The following is a 21,770-nucleotide window of genomic DNA, read 5'->3' on the forward strand; positions in this document are numbered from 1 at the left end:
ATTTTCTAGGAGATTTTTAAAATTATTGGCTATTGGCAGAATATGATATTGACACGTATAATTTCTCCAGCCCGCATTTTTTATGTGTATGTTTAATGTTTATTTTTTAAGTGTTTATATGTAGGACAACCGTTAAAGCTACAAACTGCCTGGTGCACGGAAGTATTTACATGTGACACACATAGCTGTAGCTCGAAATGCCAGTAAAAAGACAGGAGAGTTTTTTTTATTCCTGTGGCTTGTTTCCTTAGAACTTAATGTGGTAATGAGGTGACGCCACCCTTAGTTATTAGACTGTTTTAACTCACAGTCGGCTACCATGAGTTTATTTACAATGTTTCATACAAAAGCAAAGATTCTCCACAGACTGCTGCAGTTCAGACACACGTTTCGGTGCTCACCTTCACCAGGACAAGCACCTTACTCCAGACTGGTTCTGGGCATTGAGACCAGCTGTGATGACACTGGAGCTGCTGTACTGGACGAGACAGGAGAGATACTGGGAGAGTCTCTGCACTCACAGAAAGAAGTTCATCTGAGGTGGGTGACAGACAGAACTTAATGAAGTAAAAGTACAAAAGTATAAAGTACTCGTTCTGCAGAATAGACCCACTCAGATTGTTTTATTTATTCCAAATATATTATTATATTATTTATATTGATGCATTTCTGTAAGCAGCACTTTAATTTGGTAAAGATAGGGCATTTAAGCGATGTAATAGACTGTTACGATGTTTAATTACAAAAAATGTCTAATCACTTTAAATTGATCATGTTTTTTATGTTAAATCTCGACCTGAAAAGTAACTACAGCTGTCAGCTAAATGTAGTGGAGTAAAAACTACAATATTTACCTTAAAATGTAGTAAAGTTGAAGAATAAAGTAACATTAAATCGAAATACTCAAGTAAAGTAAAGTGTGTGTGTATATATATATATATATATATATATATATATATATATTTATTTATTTATTTTTTTGTTTTGTTTTGTTTTCAACACAAACTGATTTATGAAAAAAAGGACAAAATGAAGTAGCAGGTCTCAGGCTTACACACTTGAACTTCCACATATACAGATATGCATGCACACCCCCCACCCCCCAACTCACTGGCTCATGGACAAAAACAAAAATCATAATAAAAATAAATATCTGGAAAGGACAAGGTCAGAAACATGGGGCTGGTGATGGGAGATGGGTATTCAATCTTCATATATTGAATTTAGCTTGATCGCCGTGATGATTTTTGGTATCTGAGGACTATTGGTCATCCATTGAAGCCAAGGCTTGTGTTTTTGTACCACTGAATACATCACTCCACCTCCTGTGCATGCGTCTGGGCTGATATCTAGAGTTTTTGTCTCATTCTGCAGGACCGGGGGCATCATCCCCACAGTGGCCCAGCAGCTCCACAGAGAAAACATCGAGCGTGTGGTCCAGGAGGCTCTGCAGAGGAGCGGCGTGGACCCCAGCCGGCTCTCAGCCGTGGCCACCACCGTGAAGCCCGGCATGGCCCTGAGCCTGGCCGTCGGCCTGGAGTTCAGTCAGAGGTTTGTGAGGCAGCACAACAAGCCCTTCATCCCCATCCACCACATGGAGGCCCACGCTCTGACCGTCAGGATGCTCCAGCACGTCGCCTTCCCCTTCCTGGTGCTGCTCGTCTCTGGAGGTCACTCGCTCCTCGCCGTGGCTCGAGGAGTCGACGACTTCCTGCTTCTGGGTCACACTCTGGATGAAGCTCCGGGGGACATGCTGGATAAGGTGACAAAGCAATAGCTGTCATGGTGTTCAATTTGTTCGATTTGCATTGTATCGCAATATTTTGTGTGGCACTATTGTATCGGTTCATGGCCACTAAGTATCAATATTTAGCGTTTATTTAGTGCTAATATTTTTGCTGTTTTTAATATATATTATAAAATATATACTGGAGATCCTGGTATCATATGAAACTAGAAGATCTAAGGAATCTATAGGCACCATGTGAGTCAGTATAAGGCTAGTATAAGTCAAAGTAAGGCTAAAGTTTTGGGTTTTTTTAAACAAATCATTTTTAAAAATGTCTTTTTATATATATATATTTTACATTAAATCTAAAATTTTAGTGTAAGAAAAACAGTTAATCTTTATGTAGAAATACCAGAAAAAGTCAAAATCATAAGAAAAAAGCCATAATTACCAAATAAAGCAGAAATTACCAGAAAAAAATTAGAAATTGTGTCAGAATATCGTGTCTGGAACTTGTGGAAATAACGATGCGAATTTCGGCTTTTTTATGTTTCATTCAAAAACTTCAGAGCAGTGAAGCTTGTTGTTTTTGAAAGTTTGATAAAATGCTGCAGTTGTCGTCGTCCATAGTTCAGTCAGTCAGTTCAGTTCAGTTTGACTGAATACTTAAGAGAAATAAAAAGACTGAAGTGAGATGAATTTTCTTGTTTGACAAAACAATTCTTGTTTTAATTTAATTTTGTGGACACAAAATGCAGTTAAACAGTTAGATCGCAATATATTATTATAATACTGACTATTTCACAAAATGCTTAAAATCGCAATGATCATCATCATCGTATCATGCCTCAAGTATCAGGATAAAATCGTATCGTGGAAGCTAATACGCTGCTTTACACCTCTACAAATAAAATATTGTCTTCTGTGGATTCACAGGTGGCGAGACGTTTGTCGCTCATAAAACACCCACAGTGCTCCACTCTGAGTGGAGGTGGGGCTATAGAGCTTCTAGCGAAGGACGGTGACTGGAGGAGGTTCAATCTCACGACTCCTTTGGGACATGTACACGACTGCTGCTTCTCTTTCGCTGGACTACGGAGTCAAGTGAACATGTCCATCATGAAAAAAGAGGCAGAAGAAGGTATAAGGGACACAAATGATTATTATAATAAACCATGTACCAGCAATAACATTCATAGACCCTTTTACATAGCATTTTTGTAAAATGTAGTGATGTCCAGATGCAGCTTCATGAACCATTAGTGGTATTAATTGACCCCGTTGGATGGCATTCTTGGTTTAAAGAAATCATTCAAGGAACAGCAATTCAGTGAAAATACAGTCATGGAAAAAATGATTAGCCCACCCTTGTTTTCTCTAATTTCTTATTTATTTTATTTTCAAAGGTACATTTGTTTGGACAAATATAATGATAACAAAAATAGCTCATAAGAGGTTAATTTAGGAGCTGATAACTAGACATGTTCCTTGGTTTTCGTTATAATGATTTGGTTATTATCAAGAAAACCATGGAACATGTCCAGATATCAGCTCTTTAATTAAACTCTCATGTGCTATTTTTGTTGTTATCGTGACATTTATACAAACAAATGTACCTTTAGTTGTAGCAGACATTAAAATGAACAAAAAATTGAAGAAAACCAGTGTGGTCTAATCGTTTTTCCATGACTGTAAAGAAAATGGTTCATAAAGCTTCATTTGGCCATCACTAGGAAAATGTAAAGAAGAAAATAAGAAATGCATAGATAAAAAACTAGGAGGGAGAAGCTTGGCAGGTTTATATATAAAACTAGCAGTTTGGGAAATGTTAAACTTAACATTTTTTATATTTTGCACACCACAAACAAACCATTCATGAAAAGATACATAAATTGTACGTTATACTGCTGTTGTTACTACTTCCCCTCTATGTTTACATGTTGACAGAAACTACTGGGGATCTGATCATGTCAACAAACTATATTTGTAACTTCCTGTCTCCCTCTGCAGGTGTAGAGCCGGGCACACTGTTGTCATGTGTGAACGACATTGCAGCAGCCACGCAGCACACAGTCGCCTCTCATCTTACACAGCGAACACATCGAGCCATCCTGTTCTGTAAAGCAAACGGCCTGCTGCCATCAGACACTCCCACCTTGGTGAGTGCATTGACCTTTTAGAACCATATTAGAACAACACCAATTTCCAGCATTACAGTTATTGGTTGCTCATTGACTAAAAAGTAAACTGAACTTCTTCTTCTAAGAATAATATACTGACATTGAAGGGGACATACACTACTGGTCAAAAGTTTTAGAACACTCCAACTTTTCCAGAATTTTATTGAAAATGATGCAGTTTAATGTCTCAGTGTACTCTGAAATTAATGCATGTAACAAATAAACAATTGAAGTTAAAAAATAAATGATAGAATCAATTTAGAAAGGAAAATGTATTCTAAACTTTTGACTCATCAAAGTAGCCACCTTAACAGATAGAACAGCTGAACACACTCAATGGAAATCAAATATTCTTCAGAAAGTTCTTCCCAACTCTGTTGCAGAAGTTCCCTTAAATGTGGAGCAACTTGTAGGTTGTAAGTGATCAAGAAAAGTTGGGACACCTGTAGGAATTGATAGCAACTTGGCAACTTTCAAGGCTTGATCAACCTCCGTTGCTGCAGAACTGCTTTAAGTTTTTAGCCCATTTCTTGTTCCCTGAAAAAGGCCTTTTTGTATCATTCTGAAATGTACATTATTTTTCAGTTTTGGTTAACCCTACCTTTTTTATTTACCTCTGGCAGTTCAACACTTACCTTTGTACTATTTCTAGCTGTTCATTGGACTTGAACTGCTTGAATTTCAATAAAAAACTGGAAAAAATTAGGGTGTTCTAAAACTTTTGACTGGTAGTGTATATTGTGCAAATTTTCAGGTTCATACTCGTATTTTGGGTTTCTACTCGAACATTTTTGCGGGGGTTCCTTGGTTTTCTTTATAATGATTTTGGTTATTATCAAGACAACCATTGAAAATGTCTAGATATCAGCTCTTTAATTAAACTCTTATGTGCTATTTTTGTTGTTATCATGACATTTATACAAAAAAATGTACCTTTAGTTGTACCAGGCATTAAAATGATCAAGACATTGAAGAAAATAATGGTCTCATATTTTTTTCCATGACTGTAGAAAAAACATATGACCTGTGATCATAACACCAACCAAATCCATTGAATGAAAGAAGAACATGAACATGAATGTAGCTTAGTAGATTTCATCATGGTCTCTTTTTGACAGGTGCTGTCTGGAGGAGTGGCAAGCAACCAATACATCCGCAACACGTTATCCTCCATCACAGAGGAGACGGGACTACGCCTGCTCTGTCCTCCAGCCAAATTCTGCACTGACAATGGAGTGATGATCGCATGGTGTGTATTCTGACCTCTAGTAAAGCTTTGACTGTTTGTTTGATTTCCCTACTGTAGAGTTACTGTTTCCTTTTTTAAACCAGGAATGGTGTTGAACGCCTGAGAGAAGGAAAAGGGATCCTGCCTCCACATGTGGACGTGCGCTACGAACCAAGGTAAGTCAACACAAAAAACAAAAATCTCATTTTTTTTAAACAAATCAGTTACTGTTAACCCTTTATCGGGCGAAGAATCATATTTGGTAACTTCAGTGGATATTAAATGGGGTCCTCGTGTCTCTCTGTTTGGTCATAGAACCACTTGGTCTTGTACGGGGAGAACTTGACTATGACAGCATATTAAGGCCAAGTATGAATAAAAATACAAATACAAATCGGGGGGGGATTTGTTTTTAAAGTGGCAAATCTGCTCAAAAAAATTGCAGATTTCCGAGACAAAAGTGGGGAAAAAAACACAAAAAAGTAGTTTTTTTCCCCACTTATGTCTTATAAATCTGTGACTTTTTTGAACAGATTCACCACTTTAAATCTCATAAATCTGCAATTTTTTTCTTGTAGATTTGACACATTAATCATGTAAACTTTTTTTCTCAAAATATTACCCCCCTCCCTGGAGTCCGTATGTTTTTTTTACACATTCTTGCAGTATGTAATATCCTCCAATATTCTCTCGCAAATTTACTAGATTAAAGTGCCTAATCTACAAGAAAAAATGTGTAGATTTAAGAGATTTAAAGTGGGAAAAAAAACACAAAAAAAGTAGTTTTTTCCACACTTATGTCTTGGAAATCTGCGACTTTTTTGAGCAGATTCACCACTTTAAATCATATAAATCTGCAAATTTTTTCTCGTAGATTTGACACCTTAATCATGTAAACTTTTCTTCTCAAGAAGAAGGGGGTGGAAATTTACTAGATTAAAGTGCCTAATCTATAAGAAAAAAATGTTTAGATTTAAGAGATTTAAAGTGGCAAATCTGCTTGAAAAAAATTTCAGATTTACGAGACAAAAGTGGGGAAAAAACTACTTTTTTCTCGCAGATCCACCACTTTAAATCTCATAAATCTGCACATTTTTTCCGGTACATTTGACACCTGAAACTTTTTTTCTCAAAATATTATCCCCCTCTACTGGGTCCGTATGTTTTTTTTTTACACATTCTGGCAGTATGTAATATCCTCCAATATTCTCTTGGGTTGAAATTTTGAATTTGCAAGTATTTCAGTGAATGGCCTATTAAGGGTTAATTGTGTCATGTTGTGTTTCAGGGCTCAGCTGGGTGTCGACATGACAGCAGAGGTGAAGGCAGCAGCCATCAGGTTACGATCCAGGAAGAAGATCCCAAAGTGACACACTGTTGCTTTTATACTGTGTATAATGTATATTTATAATAAATATGGTTTAATACATGTCAGTTGATTTATTTGAAATTTCCCAAACAAAAACTACCTGAAAATAGAAATCCCATCAAATTGAAATTGGTTTTCTGCAGTTGGATTCTTTAAATAATGAAGATTAAGTTTATCAGTTTATTGTAAGTGGCCAAGAAAACTATATAGTTGCAGTAAATTATCAGTATTTACCTCATAAATTCCTTGTGTTCTTAAATTGGATGTATCACATTTATGTGGAATATTACATACAATATTTCAACAGTTTGAAGATTAAATCAACATAGAAGTGTTCACATTTTGAAATGCATAAAGATTTTTTGCACATTTTTCCTGAATGTGCATGCACCTCCATTTGATTGCATGTGCCACGCAGCAAGCCATTATTTTCCATCTAAAAGCTGGGATGGATGTAAACAAGTATTTACATTGTCTATGTACGTCTGTTATTATATCATCATCAAAGACATTAAATTCAAAGCAAAAAAAAAGGATAAGTGGAGAACATTAAACCACAAAAAACTTAAATATAATTTTAAGGTACTTGTACTTGACTTGAATATTTCAACTTTATGTGACTTTATACTTCTACTTCCCTACATTTTAATTTAACATAAAAACATGTTCCATCTAAAGAAATTAGACTTTTTAAACCTCATAACAGTATGTTAGGTAGTTTTGAGAAAAGGTAGTTTTGACTTGAGAAAATTCAAACACCGCTTATATAAATGTATCACCAATAATATAGGAATATATAAAACAATCTGAGTGGATCCATTCTGTATCATGAATACTTTTGCTTTTGATACTTTGGTACTCTGGTATTAGTACTTTTACTGAAGTAAAGGATCTGAGACTTTTTCCACCACTGCAAAACTGATTGGGAGGATACAGCTGTTACCCAAAGGGGGGGGCATAAAACACAAAACTGTAGCCACGACAAAAGACAATGCATCAAATATGGATGTTATGGCAAAGAAACTAGAAATTCTAAAAATTCTTCACACACACATCTTGAACCCGATAGCTCAGAAAATCTCTACAGTCTGTTCCGTTCCTGAGTTATGGTGTTGAATAATGGCTGGAAAGTGTTTTTGTTTTGTTTTTTGCAGGAAATTATGTCACAGTGAAGCTGACCTTTGACTATATATAGCATGTCGATTTTTTGTCAAAAATGGTCAAATTTTAAATGCTTAACAATGCTTAAAATGGGTCAATTATAGTCTGTTGATCCATATTAGAGCATAATATGGCCAGAAATTGCAAGAAAAAAACCCATATTATGAGATGTTCAAAATAGGACACCCTCAAAAAAGTGCCTTTAAAATGGCTAAAATTGGTCAATTATACTCTGTTGATACATATTAGAGCATAATATGGCCAGAAATTGCAAGAAAAAACCCACATTATGAAAAATAAATAAATAAATGACCCCCTTAAAAAAGTAATTTGTCAAAAATTGTCAAATTTTAAAATGCCTAAAAATGCTAGAAATGGGTCAAATATAGTCTGTCGATACATATTAAAGCATAATATGGCCAGAAATCACAGGAAAAACCCGATATTATGGGATGTTCAAAATATGACCCCCTCAAAAAAGTAATTTTAAAATGCCTAAAATGGGTCAATTATACTCTGTTGATACATGTGGTAGTAAAGTTTGTTCAAACATAGCAGGAAAAAAAATCACCTTATTATGGGATGTCTAAAAATGTCTTAGTAGTATGTAGACTTTTGTCAAAAAATATCAAATTTTATAATGCGTAAAAATGCTAGAAATGGCCCAATTATACTCTGTTGATACATGTGGTAATATAGTTTGTCCAAAAATAGTGAAAAAAAAACACCTTTTGGATCTAAGAGTTAAGTAAACAAATTCTCACCCTGTGCCTCTTACCAGAAAAATCTGAATTACACGTAACAAACTGTTTTCCACATACACTATGCTTTATTTATTTTGTTACAAAAAATTGTTCCACTGGACAAAATCATTGTGAATCATTTTTTGGAACACATAAGGATGTAAACAAAACTTGTAAACAGGTCTGACAAACCACAACATGCACCCATGTGCTTTTTATAATAATCAAACTTCTCAATATCAGCCACACATACTGGATATACTCTCATTTCTTTTTCTGCTTGTTTATATTGGACATCCTATTTCAATATAGCCACATCTATCTATGCACTGGGCTGATATTGCAGATTAGAGGGCAGGAAGTTGGGACAATTTAAACGGATGGTTTGGATTTACTGAGGTGGGGTTGTATTGGTACTTCTCCATAGTCAGTGTGTTATCTGCAGTATATGGCAGTTTGAAGAAGCAGGCAGGAGTGCTGGTACAGAAACTAAGTAGTGTACTGCTGTAATTTATCTTTTAACCCTTTATCAGGCGAAGAACCATATTTGGTAACTTCAGTGGATATCAAAATGGGGTCGAGAAAAAAGTTGCAAATTTACTAGATTAAAGTGGCAAATCTACAAGAAAAAAAGTTGCAGATTTAAGAGATTTAAAGTGGTGAATCTGCGAGAAAAAAGTTGCTTTTTTTCCCACTTCTTTCTCGTAAATCTGCAACTTTTTTCCATGCAGATTTGCCACTTTAAATCTCTTAAATCTGCAACTTTTTTTCTTGTAGATTTGCCACTTTAAATCTCGTAAATCTGCGACTTTTTTTCTTGTAGATTTGCCACTTTAATCTAGTAAATTTACAACTTTTTTCTCGAAATATTTTTATTTCGCCTGATAAAGCGTTAAAGCCATTATTTATACTCTCTTTGAAGCCACCAGACTCCATTAACAAAAAAAATAATTTACCTCAGAGAACACAGCATCATCTGATACACCACAACCTGGGACGTTTAGTTTGTTTGTGTTATCGTGTGACTTTGGTGAATCCAAAGTTATCCTTTAAAACACGTAAGTCACACGCTAACACGAACTCACTAACTGATGGAGGCAGCAGCAGCCGGCAACTCTTGTGTTCTGTGAGGTAAAATTACTGTTTTTGTCAATGGAGTCTGGTGGCTTTGCCAAGAGCTTAGATTAAGGCTTACTGGCATACAACCCCACTTCAAATATATCCAAACTATCCCTATAAGTTCTTCCCTCTTGTCTGTGACATTCATGTTACAGTTTTAGAGCCAGTGGCTCCACAACATTGTGTAATCTTGTGGTTTCCCTCTTTCAGCTACAAATTTAAAGACAAAAAAACTTAACGACAGAAATACATTTAAGTGTTAAAATTTAGTGGTATTTGCACAGAAGTTTTCACATGTGCTGGATATATGCTTGCATAGTTTAATACTTAGTATTAAAAATCCACCCAAACGGATAAAATTGCAACTTGGGTCAATATTTTCATAGTAAAAACAACATCTGAGGGTGGATTTCTTTGCTTATCAGTGTTATCTATCTAACTGTTGGAAGGACATGAACTAAATAATGACCTAGATCTATTTCTAGAGCTCATCATGTTCATATATATTATACTCCTTGGAGCTGATGTGTCCGTCACTGTCTTTGTCGCTCTTGCGGAAAATATCCGCCATAATCTTCTCATAGAAAGCGTCGTCACGGGGCTTGCCGCCTTTTTCATACTCCAGTTTCAAGTATTCCTTCACCTAAAAAATAAATAAGAGACATTTTACAACATTGCTGTTACACAATAATGCTGATATCAGATCATTCTTCTTAGTTTTTCAACACATATCAGCAATCCAGATAATGTTATTATGACAGTAATAACTTAAATTATGATCATTCTTGTATGCGGGTATTCTAAACCAGTAGTTCTCAACCTTTTTGAGTCGCGACCCCCAATTTAACATGTATGTTGTCTGCGACCCCCGCTCACTGAACAGAATCTCACACACACACACACAGTTCAGATCACCCAAAAAAGAAACAAAATGACCACAAAAAAAACACAAAATGACAAAAAAAAAGACACAAAATGGCCAAAAAAAGGAAACAAAATGACAAAAAAGACACAAAATGACCAAAAAAGACTAATTGACTAAAAAGACACAAAATGACCAAAAAAAGACACAAAATGACCAAAAAAAGACACAAAATGACCCAAAAAAGAAACAAAATTACAAAAAAAGACACAAAATTACAAAAAAAAGACACAAAATTACAAAAAAAAACACAAAATGGCCAAAAAAAGGAAACAAAATGACCAAAAAAGACACAAAATGACCAATAAAGACACAAAATGACTAAAAGAAACACAAAATGACCAAAAAAAAGACATTAAATGACCAAAAAGACTAAAACACATTAACACATTAACACTTTAACACAGTGGAGACAGAGCTGACTTCCAAAATGATTTGGCGACCCCCAGAAATCATCTCGCGACCCCAATTGGGGTCGGGACCCCAAGGTTGAGAATAGCTGTTCTAAACAAGGTCAATCCAACATTTCAATCCCTTGAAACGGCATTCCCCCTGCTGCTGACATTGACCTTTATTTTGTTTTGACACTGCTGTGACTGTGCACAAACACAGTAAATAAGTTAAAGATTAGATTATTTACAGCCTGATAACTTTCTACTGTAGTCAATAGATGTTTATGATGTGAGATAATGAGAGCACAAACACATCTGGCCTTCATTCTTTATGAGCCAGTGAAGTTACTTTGGGTTGGATTCTTTACAAGCTGTTTGTAAAGTCTGTGATTAGAAATGAGATTTTAAAAAACTGCATCATTTTTAGATGAAGACACTTTTTAAAACTTTTTTAGGGAACAATTTCACTGCCAAGTTCGAACTCCAGGTATTAACTGGTTTGTGTGTATTTGTTTAAAACAAATACGGACTACTAAAGCACATGACCATCTCACCCTCTATAAGGGATGTAAAGAAACATTTTATTTGTATGAAAAGTATCTAATAAATACATTCTGACTGATGGATTGACATGAGAGTGGCATTGATCATCTACAGGTGCATCTCAATATATTACAATATGTAGTTCAAGTCAAACAGCCCCAACCAAGTATTGAGTCATATAGATGGACATACTTTTTAGAGGTCAACATTTCCATATTAAACATACTTTTTATTACAAAAATTGGTCTTTTGTAATATTCAAATTATTTGAGACATTGAATTTTAGGTCTTCATCAAATGTAAGCCATAATCATTATAATTAGAATAAATGAAATAAATTAAGACATGTAATGTTTCATTCTGTGTGTAATGGATCTATATAATGTGTTATTTCCACTTTTTGAATTGAATTACTGACATAATGAATGATGATGATGATATCATGATGACATGATAAATAATGGGGGAAAGCAAATAAGTGTATTTCCCAAAGTGCTGCGTTCTGTTTTGTTACTGTGGCCGTGACAAAAAGACCAAACTCTTGTTTAAGGAGCATCATTATGTGCTGAATTGTACGTTTGATCTAATAATTTAGATATCAACCTGAACGGAAAGAGGAAGCGTACCCCGTGTTTAAAAGAGGCCTAACAGCTCATTTTTTCTTCAATGTTAACCCAACCATGGTTATTATTATCTCTCCTGTCTGAGCTACTGTGGGTTAGATAGATAGATAGATAGATAGATAGATAGATAGATAGATAGATAGATAGATAGATAGATAGATAGATAGATAGATAGATAGATAGATAGATAGATAGATAGATAGATAGATAGATTAATTACTTTATTCATCCCCGAAGGGAAATTCGGTTGTTGTTGTCACAGCAACCAAGTACAATAAAATACAGTAGAATAAGATACTGAGGTAGCATAAATCAAAACAACAATAGAAAAATACACAGAATAGAACAGTTAAGAAGTTAAAAAAAGCAGATCAGTTGGTAGGATGGTTGACAAGATGATGGTAATTATACTGATGATATGATGGCAACAATGCTATAGTGACTAGACAGTATATAATTGTAATAATAGTACAGTATATAGTATATAATATGTAATAATAAATAAATAGTAACAATATAAAATAAAATAATTATAAATAAAATAATATGATATATAATATATAAATATATAATAATAATAGTAATAGTAATAATAATAATAAATAAGGCCATTGCAATTGCAAAATAAGGCCAAATTATAATTCATTATAATTACCTCAGCCTTGGTGAGACTTCTGTCCTGATCCAGGTCCATCTGTTTGAAGGCCTCCATGCTGCGAGGTCCCCTGGACACAGAGTAGACCTCCACCTCAAACACCACCGTGGCGTTGGGCGGCACTGGATCTGTTTCATCACATAGACAAACATTTATAACGCCATCATCATGACTCATAACTACTGATACGGTTTATTATGCTCTACCATAAGATGTTGTTAGTTTTCAACATTTCAGGAGTTGCATTTCACTGGGTTTATCTGGCTGGTGGTTCTGTTACGTTATCAGACTTTGTGATGAACTGAACAAAACAGCTACAACTGCATGAATGAATCCATAATGTAGTGATTTGGCTTCAAGATAAAAGGCCGATGTAAGATATTATAATAATCCAGCAAGAAAAGAAATACATTATAATGTCAAAAACATGCAATTAAAGTTGTTAATTTATACTGAGAGAAGAAAAAGGGCCGTATCACAGCTGTTTCCACTCAGCAGCTCCAAGTGTAGCAGACAGTAAGTGTAAATAACAACAAAAACATGCACACTCAGCAAAACCCGTTCCTCCACAAACAAAAAATAGTGTAAAAGAAGTGAAGAAACGTGAAATGCAGAACACGACAATCAGATCAAAAACATGAAGTTTGTAGGAAATACACTGATCAGCTGTTAGTTTTCTTCTAAAGCGTGCAAGAAAGAGCCAGATGGAGAAGAGACCTTTGAACCTTCATGCATGCTGACAGTACATGCCACGGGGGGATGAGTAGTAAACACTGCCAAGGATGTGATGCCCTTTCAAAGTTAAAGTGCTGTAAGAGAAGACAAGACAGAATAAAGGCAGCTCTTGCAACACAAAAACAATATGAGACAATAATCAGACTGTATTTACAGTTTTTACCTAATTAATTACAACATACGCTCACAACTACTGCTGCTCATTTTCATTGATTTCTGACGTCCCCTGCAGCATTTAAAAAAGGGGCAATTTGTAAAATATGACCATATACTCCAAAAATGAAATCAGACAATCACTTCTCCTGTTTTAGGTCCGTTTGAGGTCTGATTTCATGTCAGACAGTGAGAAAAAAAGTGTCTTTTTATCTAGTGTATGTACACTTCTGGTTTCAACTGTACATCTGTGTGTGTAAATCTACTGTTTAGCAGTTGGCTATACAAACCCTCTGCTGATAGCTGTAAAAATCAGTGTGTTACATTTACTTACCTTTCCCCTTTTCTCCAAAGGCCAGGGCGGGAGGAACAGTTATTTTTCGCTTTTCTCCAGGACACATCTCTACCATCCCCAAATCAAGGCCCTTGATGACTTGTCCGACACCATGCACAAACCACTGAGGGTGCCCAGTTTTGTCTGATCGACTAAAACAGAAAAAAAAAAAAAACAACATCCGGTCAAACTATCAGTCAGCCTTTACATTAGAAGAATGGGCAGAGCACATCCAGTCATGGAAAAAATGATTGGACCACCCTTGTTTTCTTCAATTTCTTGTTCATTTTAATGCCTGGTACAACTAAAGGTACATTTGTTTGGACAAATATACTGATAACAACAAAAATAGCTGATAAGAGTTTAATTTAAGAGCTGATATCTAGACATTTTCCATGTTTTTTTGACAATGGTTTGGTTATTATCAAGAAAAACCATGGAAAATGTCTGAATGAACAAGAAATTGAAGAAAAAGGGTGGTCTAATATTTTTACCATGACTGTATAAACAGATTTTTAATTTGGTTGGGGAAAATAAAGGTAGAGTTCAAAGAGGGTCTCACTTTTTTCAGCCTAACTTCCTACCTTAATAATTTTCATTCGGTGCCTTAATACTCCATGGATCCAGGTGATGATGGCTACTGAGAGCCTAAAAACAGAATTTACTACAATTCTCTCTATTAAGTGTCCTTAAATGAAGACTAAAGACTTTTCTGTTTGCCACAGCCTTAACTGTACTGTCACTTTTACTCCTTTGATATCTGATATATATATATATATTTTAAATTATCAGCTCCCTTTCAATTTTAAACTTGCATATGTGAATGTACTTTTCCCTAAATATTTTATCTGCTAGTTTTAGTCTTAAATGTTTACATTTGAATGTAATTGTATGTCTCTTTTAAACGTTTTTAATGTTTTGTGTAAAGCACTTTGAATTGCCCATTTGTTGAAAGATGCTATATAAATAAACTTGCCTTGCCTTGTAACATGCAAACTTTTTTTATCGTTATAATAAAAAAAATCTGTATTTCTGTGTCCACAATTTTACAGCACAAGAGACCTTAGCACACAGTAGCATGATGCAATGTGAAATGATAAATGAAGAGTGATCACTCCTTTTACACAATAATACAGTAATACATGTGTGCACACAAACTTTAAAAGCATCAGTTTAGCTCGTACAGATAATATCTATCAAATGCATGTTAGTTTAATGTTAGAGCACCGACCTGCAGTAGAACTGAGACCCATCTTTGGCCAGGTATCCATCGTAGTGGACGTTTACTAGATCTCCTCTTTTGCTCTTCTGGCTGCACTCCTCGGGCTTGAACAAAACTTCAATCTTGACCTGGTCGTCCGGTTCAGATTCTGCGGCCCAAACACACAGCAAAGAGAGCTGTGCAGACACAAAGAGCCACATTGTGCAGCTTACTATCCTCCACATCATGCTGCTGTATGTGTATGCGTGGCAACTTCTGAAAGTAAGTGACGTTTGAAGCAACTAACAGGCTGGATGGAGGACGTGGAGCGCCTCTCTAGAAAGTTCCGGATTTTAATGCCCTGGAATTTGACTGCCAGGGACTTCTACTTCCTGGTGCCAAAAGTCCCGCCTCCTTCACTATAACTGGCCCAGCGGCTCTGACATAGTAATAAAGAGTATTTTATTATTTGTTTTTTGTTTTTGTTTTTATCTCTAACACTGTTTTGTATTGAGTTTTTATTACTATTTTATTTTATTGTTTTTACTGTTTTTTTTAGTATTTTATTGTTTTCATTGTTTTTATTTATACCTATTTGTGTATGATTTATTCTATTTTAATAACTGTACAGCACTTTGGTCAACTGAGGTTGTTTTTAAATGTGCTCTATAAATAAACTTTGACTTGACTTGACTTGTTAACTCTTTATTATGTCTATGGCTCTGATATTGGCCCTTCTTTAACCAAGCGTGCTTCAGTCGGGGTCTAAACTCTGCCTGACAGACTAAATGAAGGGTACAACATCTTAAATTTTATTCAATTAGACGATATAGTTTATATAGTATAGCTCTGTGGTAGAATACGTTTTCAGATCCCTTATGAAATGACTCCACTACAAGTAAAAGTCCTGCATTCAAAACTTACTGAAGTAAAAGTACAAAAGTATCAGCATCAAAATGTACTTAAAGTATCAAAAGTAAAAGTACTCATTATGCAGAATGAACTTACTCAGATTGTTTTAAATAGTCTAAATATATTATTATTGTTGATGCATCTATGTTAGCAGCATTTTCATTTTTCTCAAAGTAGGGCTTTTTAACTACTTAATATACTGTTATGGGGTTAAACTTTCACTTTAAATGTTTTTATGTTAATTATCGACCTGAAAAGTAACTAAAGCTGTCAGCGAAATGTAGTGGAGTAAAAAGTACAATATTTGCCTCTAAATGTAGTAGAGTAGAAGTATAAAGTTGCATAAAATGGAAATACTCAATAAAATATAAGTACCTCAAAATTGTACTTAAGTACAGTACTTGAGTAAATGTACTTAGTTACATTCCACCACTGGTATGGCTTTGGAATAAATGAATAGCTGGCCGTGAGAAATATGTCAATATGTGAAAAAAACGCTATACATGGAGATCAATGTAATGCTGTAAAACTATTGTCATTATCAGGGAGTGGTGAACTACATGTAAATAAACTTCATTTTTGCATTAACTTGGTTAACTGCATTTATATTTGCATTGTGATGGCAATTTCTGTGTAGTTAAACAGTTAAAATTCTAAAAATGAATGAATATGTGGTCATGATCTGGACTTCAGTTGGTTAAAAGTCAAACTTAAATGGAAAATAGTGTCAATTTATCATTTTACAGCTGTTTTTTTTTTGTTGGTGTAGACATTTTTGCTTGCTAAGGTAACAAGATCATTTTTTTTAAAGTAGTACAAGTGTAACGCAGGATGGTAGACTGAATGGCTCTGAAATATTGCCGATTACGTGTGACGTGCCAATGAAGCTCCATGAAGCATTTTCTGTATTTCCTGAGCCCACTAGATGGCGCTCTTTCATTCCTGAGCGTTCTCTGCAAACCAAGAGCGCCATCTAGTGGGCTCAGGAAATACAGAAAATGCTTCATGAGGCTTTATTTGCACATCACTACTACTCATGCCTGTATAATGGGTGCTGAAGTTGCATAATATACATTAATATTTGTCAACTGACAAATAAGAAAAATGTGAGGCCAGAAAAAAAGAAACAAGCTTGTCTTTATCCCATATGCAACAAATTATACAATCTTGCATCTCTAAATACATTTGACACCGTAAAAAGTCTCTCTGTGAAATAAATACATTGTGTTTCTATTGCAAGTGAAAAATACATTCGGAATACAATCTTTCGAAGACTTCGGAGGACGTGAAGCTTCATAAAACCTGCCGCTGACCTCGCTACGGCCAGGAGAACTATCTGAGAATAGATGCAGCTATTATAGTGTTTATATATAAGAATTTCCACACACCTCACTATCTCACAAAACTAATACAGTTGGAGTATTACCCAAATATGTCCAGGTAGAGAATAGTATAACATGAACTCTACTGTAACTAAACTAATACACTGATACAACCCAATTTCTGGGATGTGATTTAAAGTACTTACACTTTACATGAGTAATATACTATAAACTTTGCATTACAGATATCCAGATATTGTATCATTGGTTTAAACAGATTTGATAAGGCGCTCACACACACACACACATACAACATACACTGTGTTATGATAGAGGTGGTGTGAAGTACAGCAGCCATGTACAGCCAGAAAGCACAACACAACCAGACAGGACGCAACAACAACTAATCCATCACACAGCTCAAAGGTACGCTCACTAATGTGTTATTAGAGTTATTCCAGAGAAGCACAATGGTCCACTGTGGTGTTTTGTATCTGTTTCTATGTGCAGCAGCTCTACAGCAGGCTGTCCAGGCTCTGCTCGGCGCTCTTCTTGTCGTCGGCCTCGGCAGGCGGGCTGTATTTGTCATGGTAGTCCTGCAGGATGGCGACCACGTCGTGGTGGCCGAAGTGCAGCGCCTCGTCCATCGGCTTGTTCCCCCATCTGTACAAACACATCAATATCAGCAATGTCACTAAACTGTCTGAGCAGAGGTAATAGTAGGACTTCTTGTTTTTGTCCAATTTTTCGACATCCCATCATATGGTGTTTTTCTGTTATTTCTGGCCATATTATAGTAGGGGTCATTATTGGACATCCAATAATATGGTGGGTATTTTCCGCTATTTTAGCCTCTCGCCCAATGACAGCTGGCATAGGCTCCAGCCCCCCGCGACCCGATTGCGGATAAGCGGTTAATGGTAATGAATGAATGAATATACTACCACATGTAAAAACAGACTATAACTGCGCCATTTCTAGCACTCTTAGGCATTAAAAATGTGACCTTTTTTGACAAAAATTGACATGTTATAGTATCTTTATAGTATTGTAGCTTTTTTTCTGTTTTTGGACATCCCGTAATTTAGTGTTTTTCTGTCATTTTAAGACAAACTATGCTCTAATATGAATCAACAGACTATAATTGACCCATTTGAAGCATTTTAAAATGTGACCTTTTTTGACAAAAATTGACATGCATCTTTATATAGTATTGTAGCTTTTTTTCCTGTTTTTGAACATCCCGTAATATTGTGTTTTTCTGTCATTTTAAGACAAAGTATGCTCTACTATGTATCAACAGACTATAATTGACCCATTTGAAGCATTTTAAAATGTGACCATTTTTGACAAAAAACGACATGCTATAGTATGACTTTTTTTTTTCCTTCAATTTTTTGGACATCCCATCATATGGTGTTTTTCTGTTATTTCTGGCCATATTATAGTATGACTTTTTTTGAGGGGGTCATTATTGGACATCCAATAATATGGTGGGTTTTTTCCGCTATTTTAGGACAAACTATACCACCACATGTAAAAACAGACTATAACTGTGCCATGACTAGCACTCTTAGGCATTAAAAAAATTGACAATTTTTGCCAAAAATGTACATGCTATAGTATCTTTATAGTATTGTAGCTTTTTTTCTGTTTTTGGACATCCCCTAATATAGTGTTTTTCTGTCATTTTTAGACAAACTATGCTCTACTATGTATCAACAGACTATAATTTACCCATTTGAAGCATTTTAAAATGTGACCATTTTTGACAAAAAAACGACATGCTATATGCTAAGTATGTTTAATATGGAAATGTTGGCCTCTGAAAAGTATGTCCATCTATATGACTCAATACTTGGTTGGGGCTGTTTGACTTGAACTACTGGACATGAACTTTTCCATCATATCGCAGTCATTTACAGGTGTAGCAGCCCACATTAACCCCCCGACAAACTATATTAAACAGGCTGTTATGGAGGTCTGGACTCACCGGTCTCGGGGTACTGGGTTCACTTTGCAGGCCTCCAGGAGGAAGCGCACCACCTCTGTGTGTCCTGGGAGCAGAGCAGATGTTTGACATGTTATTGACTCTTATTACATTAAGAACAGTGAAGAATCTCATTCACATCTCATTCTAAAACCCTGGGCACTATTAACACACTGCTATGCTGTAATCTAAAATACAAATGTGATGAACATTTCTCATATTTGCATAGAATGGACAGACCAAAAGTAAGTAAAATATATTGACAGGGTTGAGCGTACTTTTGTATATTCTTAATATACTTGAATTATAATCATATTTTGACACACTTCAAGCTCATTTTACCTTCAGCTGCTGCCACATGGAGCGCCGTCCGAGAGTCGTAGTCCCTCTGCTCCATGTCGATGGACGACAGCGCAAACCTGCACACAAAGTTTACCTTCAGTTACTACATTCTTTACAAAATGACATGCAGAATATGGCTGGAACCGAGCTTGAACTGGATCCAGCATGTGTACTCCTAGCTTTTCCTTGTGTGCACATCACTAATGTATATACTAAAGAAAACTGTTTAATATTTTTGACAGTTTGTTCAAGGAAAAATATAATACTTCAATGGATTTCCTGTAAGAAGCACATTCCACCAGACCTCCTGACAGATAACTGTAAATGTAAACGTATCTTTAACCAGAGCCTTTATATCTTTATATGATGTTTTGAAGGGGCTGGGGCCGACCTGTGATGCCTGTTGTTGTTGTTGTTGTTGTTGTTGTTGTTGTGGTGTGATTAATTGCACTGGATGGTGTGCAGTGCCTGATGGAGTAATTATTTTTTATTTTATTTTACCTTTAATTTATTTATTTATTAATTTTTGTCTGTGCTGAGCTTGATGGTGTTATGTCTTGGGTTGTTGTTGCTCTTTTCTTTTCTTTTGTTAAATGAAAAAAATGGAAAACGTATTAAACATTTTAAAGAAAGGACAAAAAAGTAGGTTTTCCTTTATGCAGGTTTGAATTTCAGAACTTAGTCTACGAAGAACGGGCTCCAGGCGTACGCACATTTCTTTCAGACAGGTGCATCGACCTGCAGGTGGCAGGAATGCACCAAGAAATGCAGCAGCCATCAGAGGCAGGCAAGGTAAACAATGTTGGATCAAAACATTTAAAAATGCTAACTTTTTATTTTCCTCAGTTCAGCTTGTTTCATAGGTTCCTCTTGCTGACCCTTGAAGTGCAAAGCTGCTTCATTCAGCTGAGTGGAAGGATATTCACCATGTTTCTGTCATTCTGATTCTCACCAGTTAAAAAATAACTACACAGTTTTTGGAATGGACTGAATCAAGCCTGATGTAACAAGTGTGAGTTGTTCACCTCCTCAGTGCAGAGACGTCTCCTGTGTAGGCAGCAAACAGCAGGTTGATGACAGACTTCACCTGTGGACGGAGACAAGCAGAGAGACAATTTGCAGAAGGACCACAGACTGTTCAATACCAAAGTCGACTGTTTATGAGATGAGGGGCTGGTGGGGATAAAAGAGAAACGACTGTTAACACATTCCAATTCTAGAGCAGAATTCACTTCCCTTCTTTCTTATAACTTAGAGGATGAGGCTGGTGTTATTCTATAGTCCTATAGTCAACCGATCCCATTGAAAAAATAATAAAACCAACCAAAAATGTTGACAGATGTCCCTACCCTGTCCGTGGCTCTAAGTCACAGATATTATTCATTATATTCATGCTGAAGCTCACAAATATAGTTTTATTTTCAAAAAGGCATTTCTAAAAGAGCTTGGAACTGTAGTTATTAGCAGAAGTCACTCTGCAGGAATAAAAATGTCTATTTGTTGGGGACTATTTTCAGTAGCGGATTAATCCACATTTGGTGCTTCAGTAGGGTATTTACAGCAGCAGGAAGGTGCATTAAAATAAACTCTAGTGTGTGTTCATGGTGGTGATGGAACATGTCACCCAGTACAACAGTGTGTCTCACTGATGTGGGTTTAATAAATCAAATGCTTGGTAGTAGGATCATGGGATTGGTTAACATTTAGAAAAATAGACTGAAACTTAAATAAGTTGGTTAAAACCAGATTGCTGAGAGAAAAGCAGAAAACAGTTTGAGCTTTGAAGGAAAGAGAATTCAACTTAGCTGACGACCACTACAGACAAAGCTACATCTACTCAACTGTTAGAACAGTTCAACACATGAACGAGACCCCTGCTTCAATTCAGACTTACCATCAAACAGGATGCAATCATTTCCTAAAAGCAAAACTTCAGGAGTTGAAAAAAGCACTGAAATATAAGTGAGGTTAGATACCAGCCTGTACTGGTATATCAATACAGACTGAAAACTTTATTATCCTGCTACAGTGAAATGTTATACTATTGTTAATCTGCAGGAAAACGATTCAAGTGAACTGAGAAGTAGTGATGTCTGAATGAAGCTTCATGAAGCAAG

General features: G+C 35.7%; 3 protein-coding genes across 5 annotated transcripts in view; 1 reads left to right on the top strand and 2 right to left on the bottom strand.

Moving 5' to 3' along the window:
* Positions 1-213: 213 nt before the first annotated feature.
* On the top strand, positions 214-6,543 carry osgepl1 (O-sialoglycoprotein endopeptidase-like 1). The gene is made up of 7 exons (XM_059343150.1): positions 214-540; positions 1,375-1,762; positions 2,666-2,870; positions 3,740-3,888; positions 5,028-5,158; positions 5,242-5,313; positions 6,426-6,543. The coding sequence occupies exons 1-7, from the start codon at positions 320-322 to the stop codon at positions 6,505-6,507; spliced, it is 1,248 nt and encodes a 415-aa protein (XP_059199133.1). The 5' UTR covers positions 214-319; the 3' UTR covers positions 6,508-6,543.
* Positions 6,544-9,286: 2,743 nt separating this feature from the next.
* fkbp7 (FKBP prolyl isomerase 7) lies at positions 9,287-15,379 on the bottom strand. The gene is made up of 4 exons (XM_059343090.1): positions 15,118-15,379; positions 13,887-14,038; positions 12,665-12,792; positions 9,287-10,172 (listed from the first exon to the last, which is right to left on the bottom strand). Exons 1-4 carry the CDS (start codon positions 15,333-15,335, stop codon positions 10,011-10,013), a joined length of 660 nt encoding a protein of 219 aa, XP_059199073.1. The 5' UTR covers positions 15,336-15,379; the 3' UTR covers positions 9,287-10,010.
* A 1,739-nt stretch (positions 15,380-17,118) lies between these two features.
* Positions 17,119-21,770, bottom strand: part of glsb (glutaminase b) — a 45,904-nt gene continuing 41,252 nt past the window's right edge. For all 3 annotated transcript variants that reach the window (XM_059342224.1, XM_059342228.1, XM_059342229.1), the window contains 4 exons: positions 20,679-20,740; positions 19,654-19,730; positions 19,315-19,378; positions 17,119-17,984 (listed from right to left, as the gene is read on the bottom strand). In XM_059342224.1, the coding sequence (XP_059198207.1) occupies positions 17,837-17,984; positions 19,315-19,378; positions 19,654-19,730; positions 20,679-20,740 (351 nt within the window). In that variant the 3' untranslated portion in view covers positions 17,119-17,836. The remainder of the gene's footprint in view (positions 17,985-19,314; positions 19,379-19,653; positions 19,731-20,678; positions 20,741-21,770) is intronic.

The sequence above is a fragment of the Centropristis striata genome, chromosome 10, assembly GCF_030273125.1.
Source record: "Centropristis striata isolate RG_2023a ecotype Rhode Island chromosome 10, C.striata_1.0, whole genome shotgun sequence".
Taxonomy (NCBI): Eukaryota; Metazoa; Chordata; class Actinopteri; order Perciformes; family Serranidae; genus Centropristis; species Centropristis striata.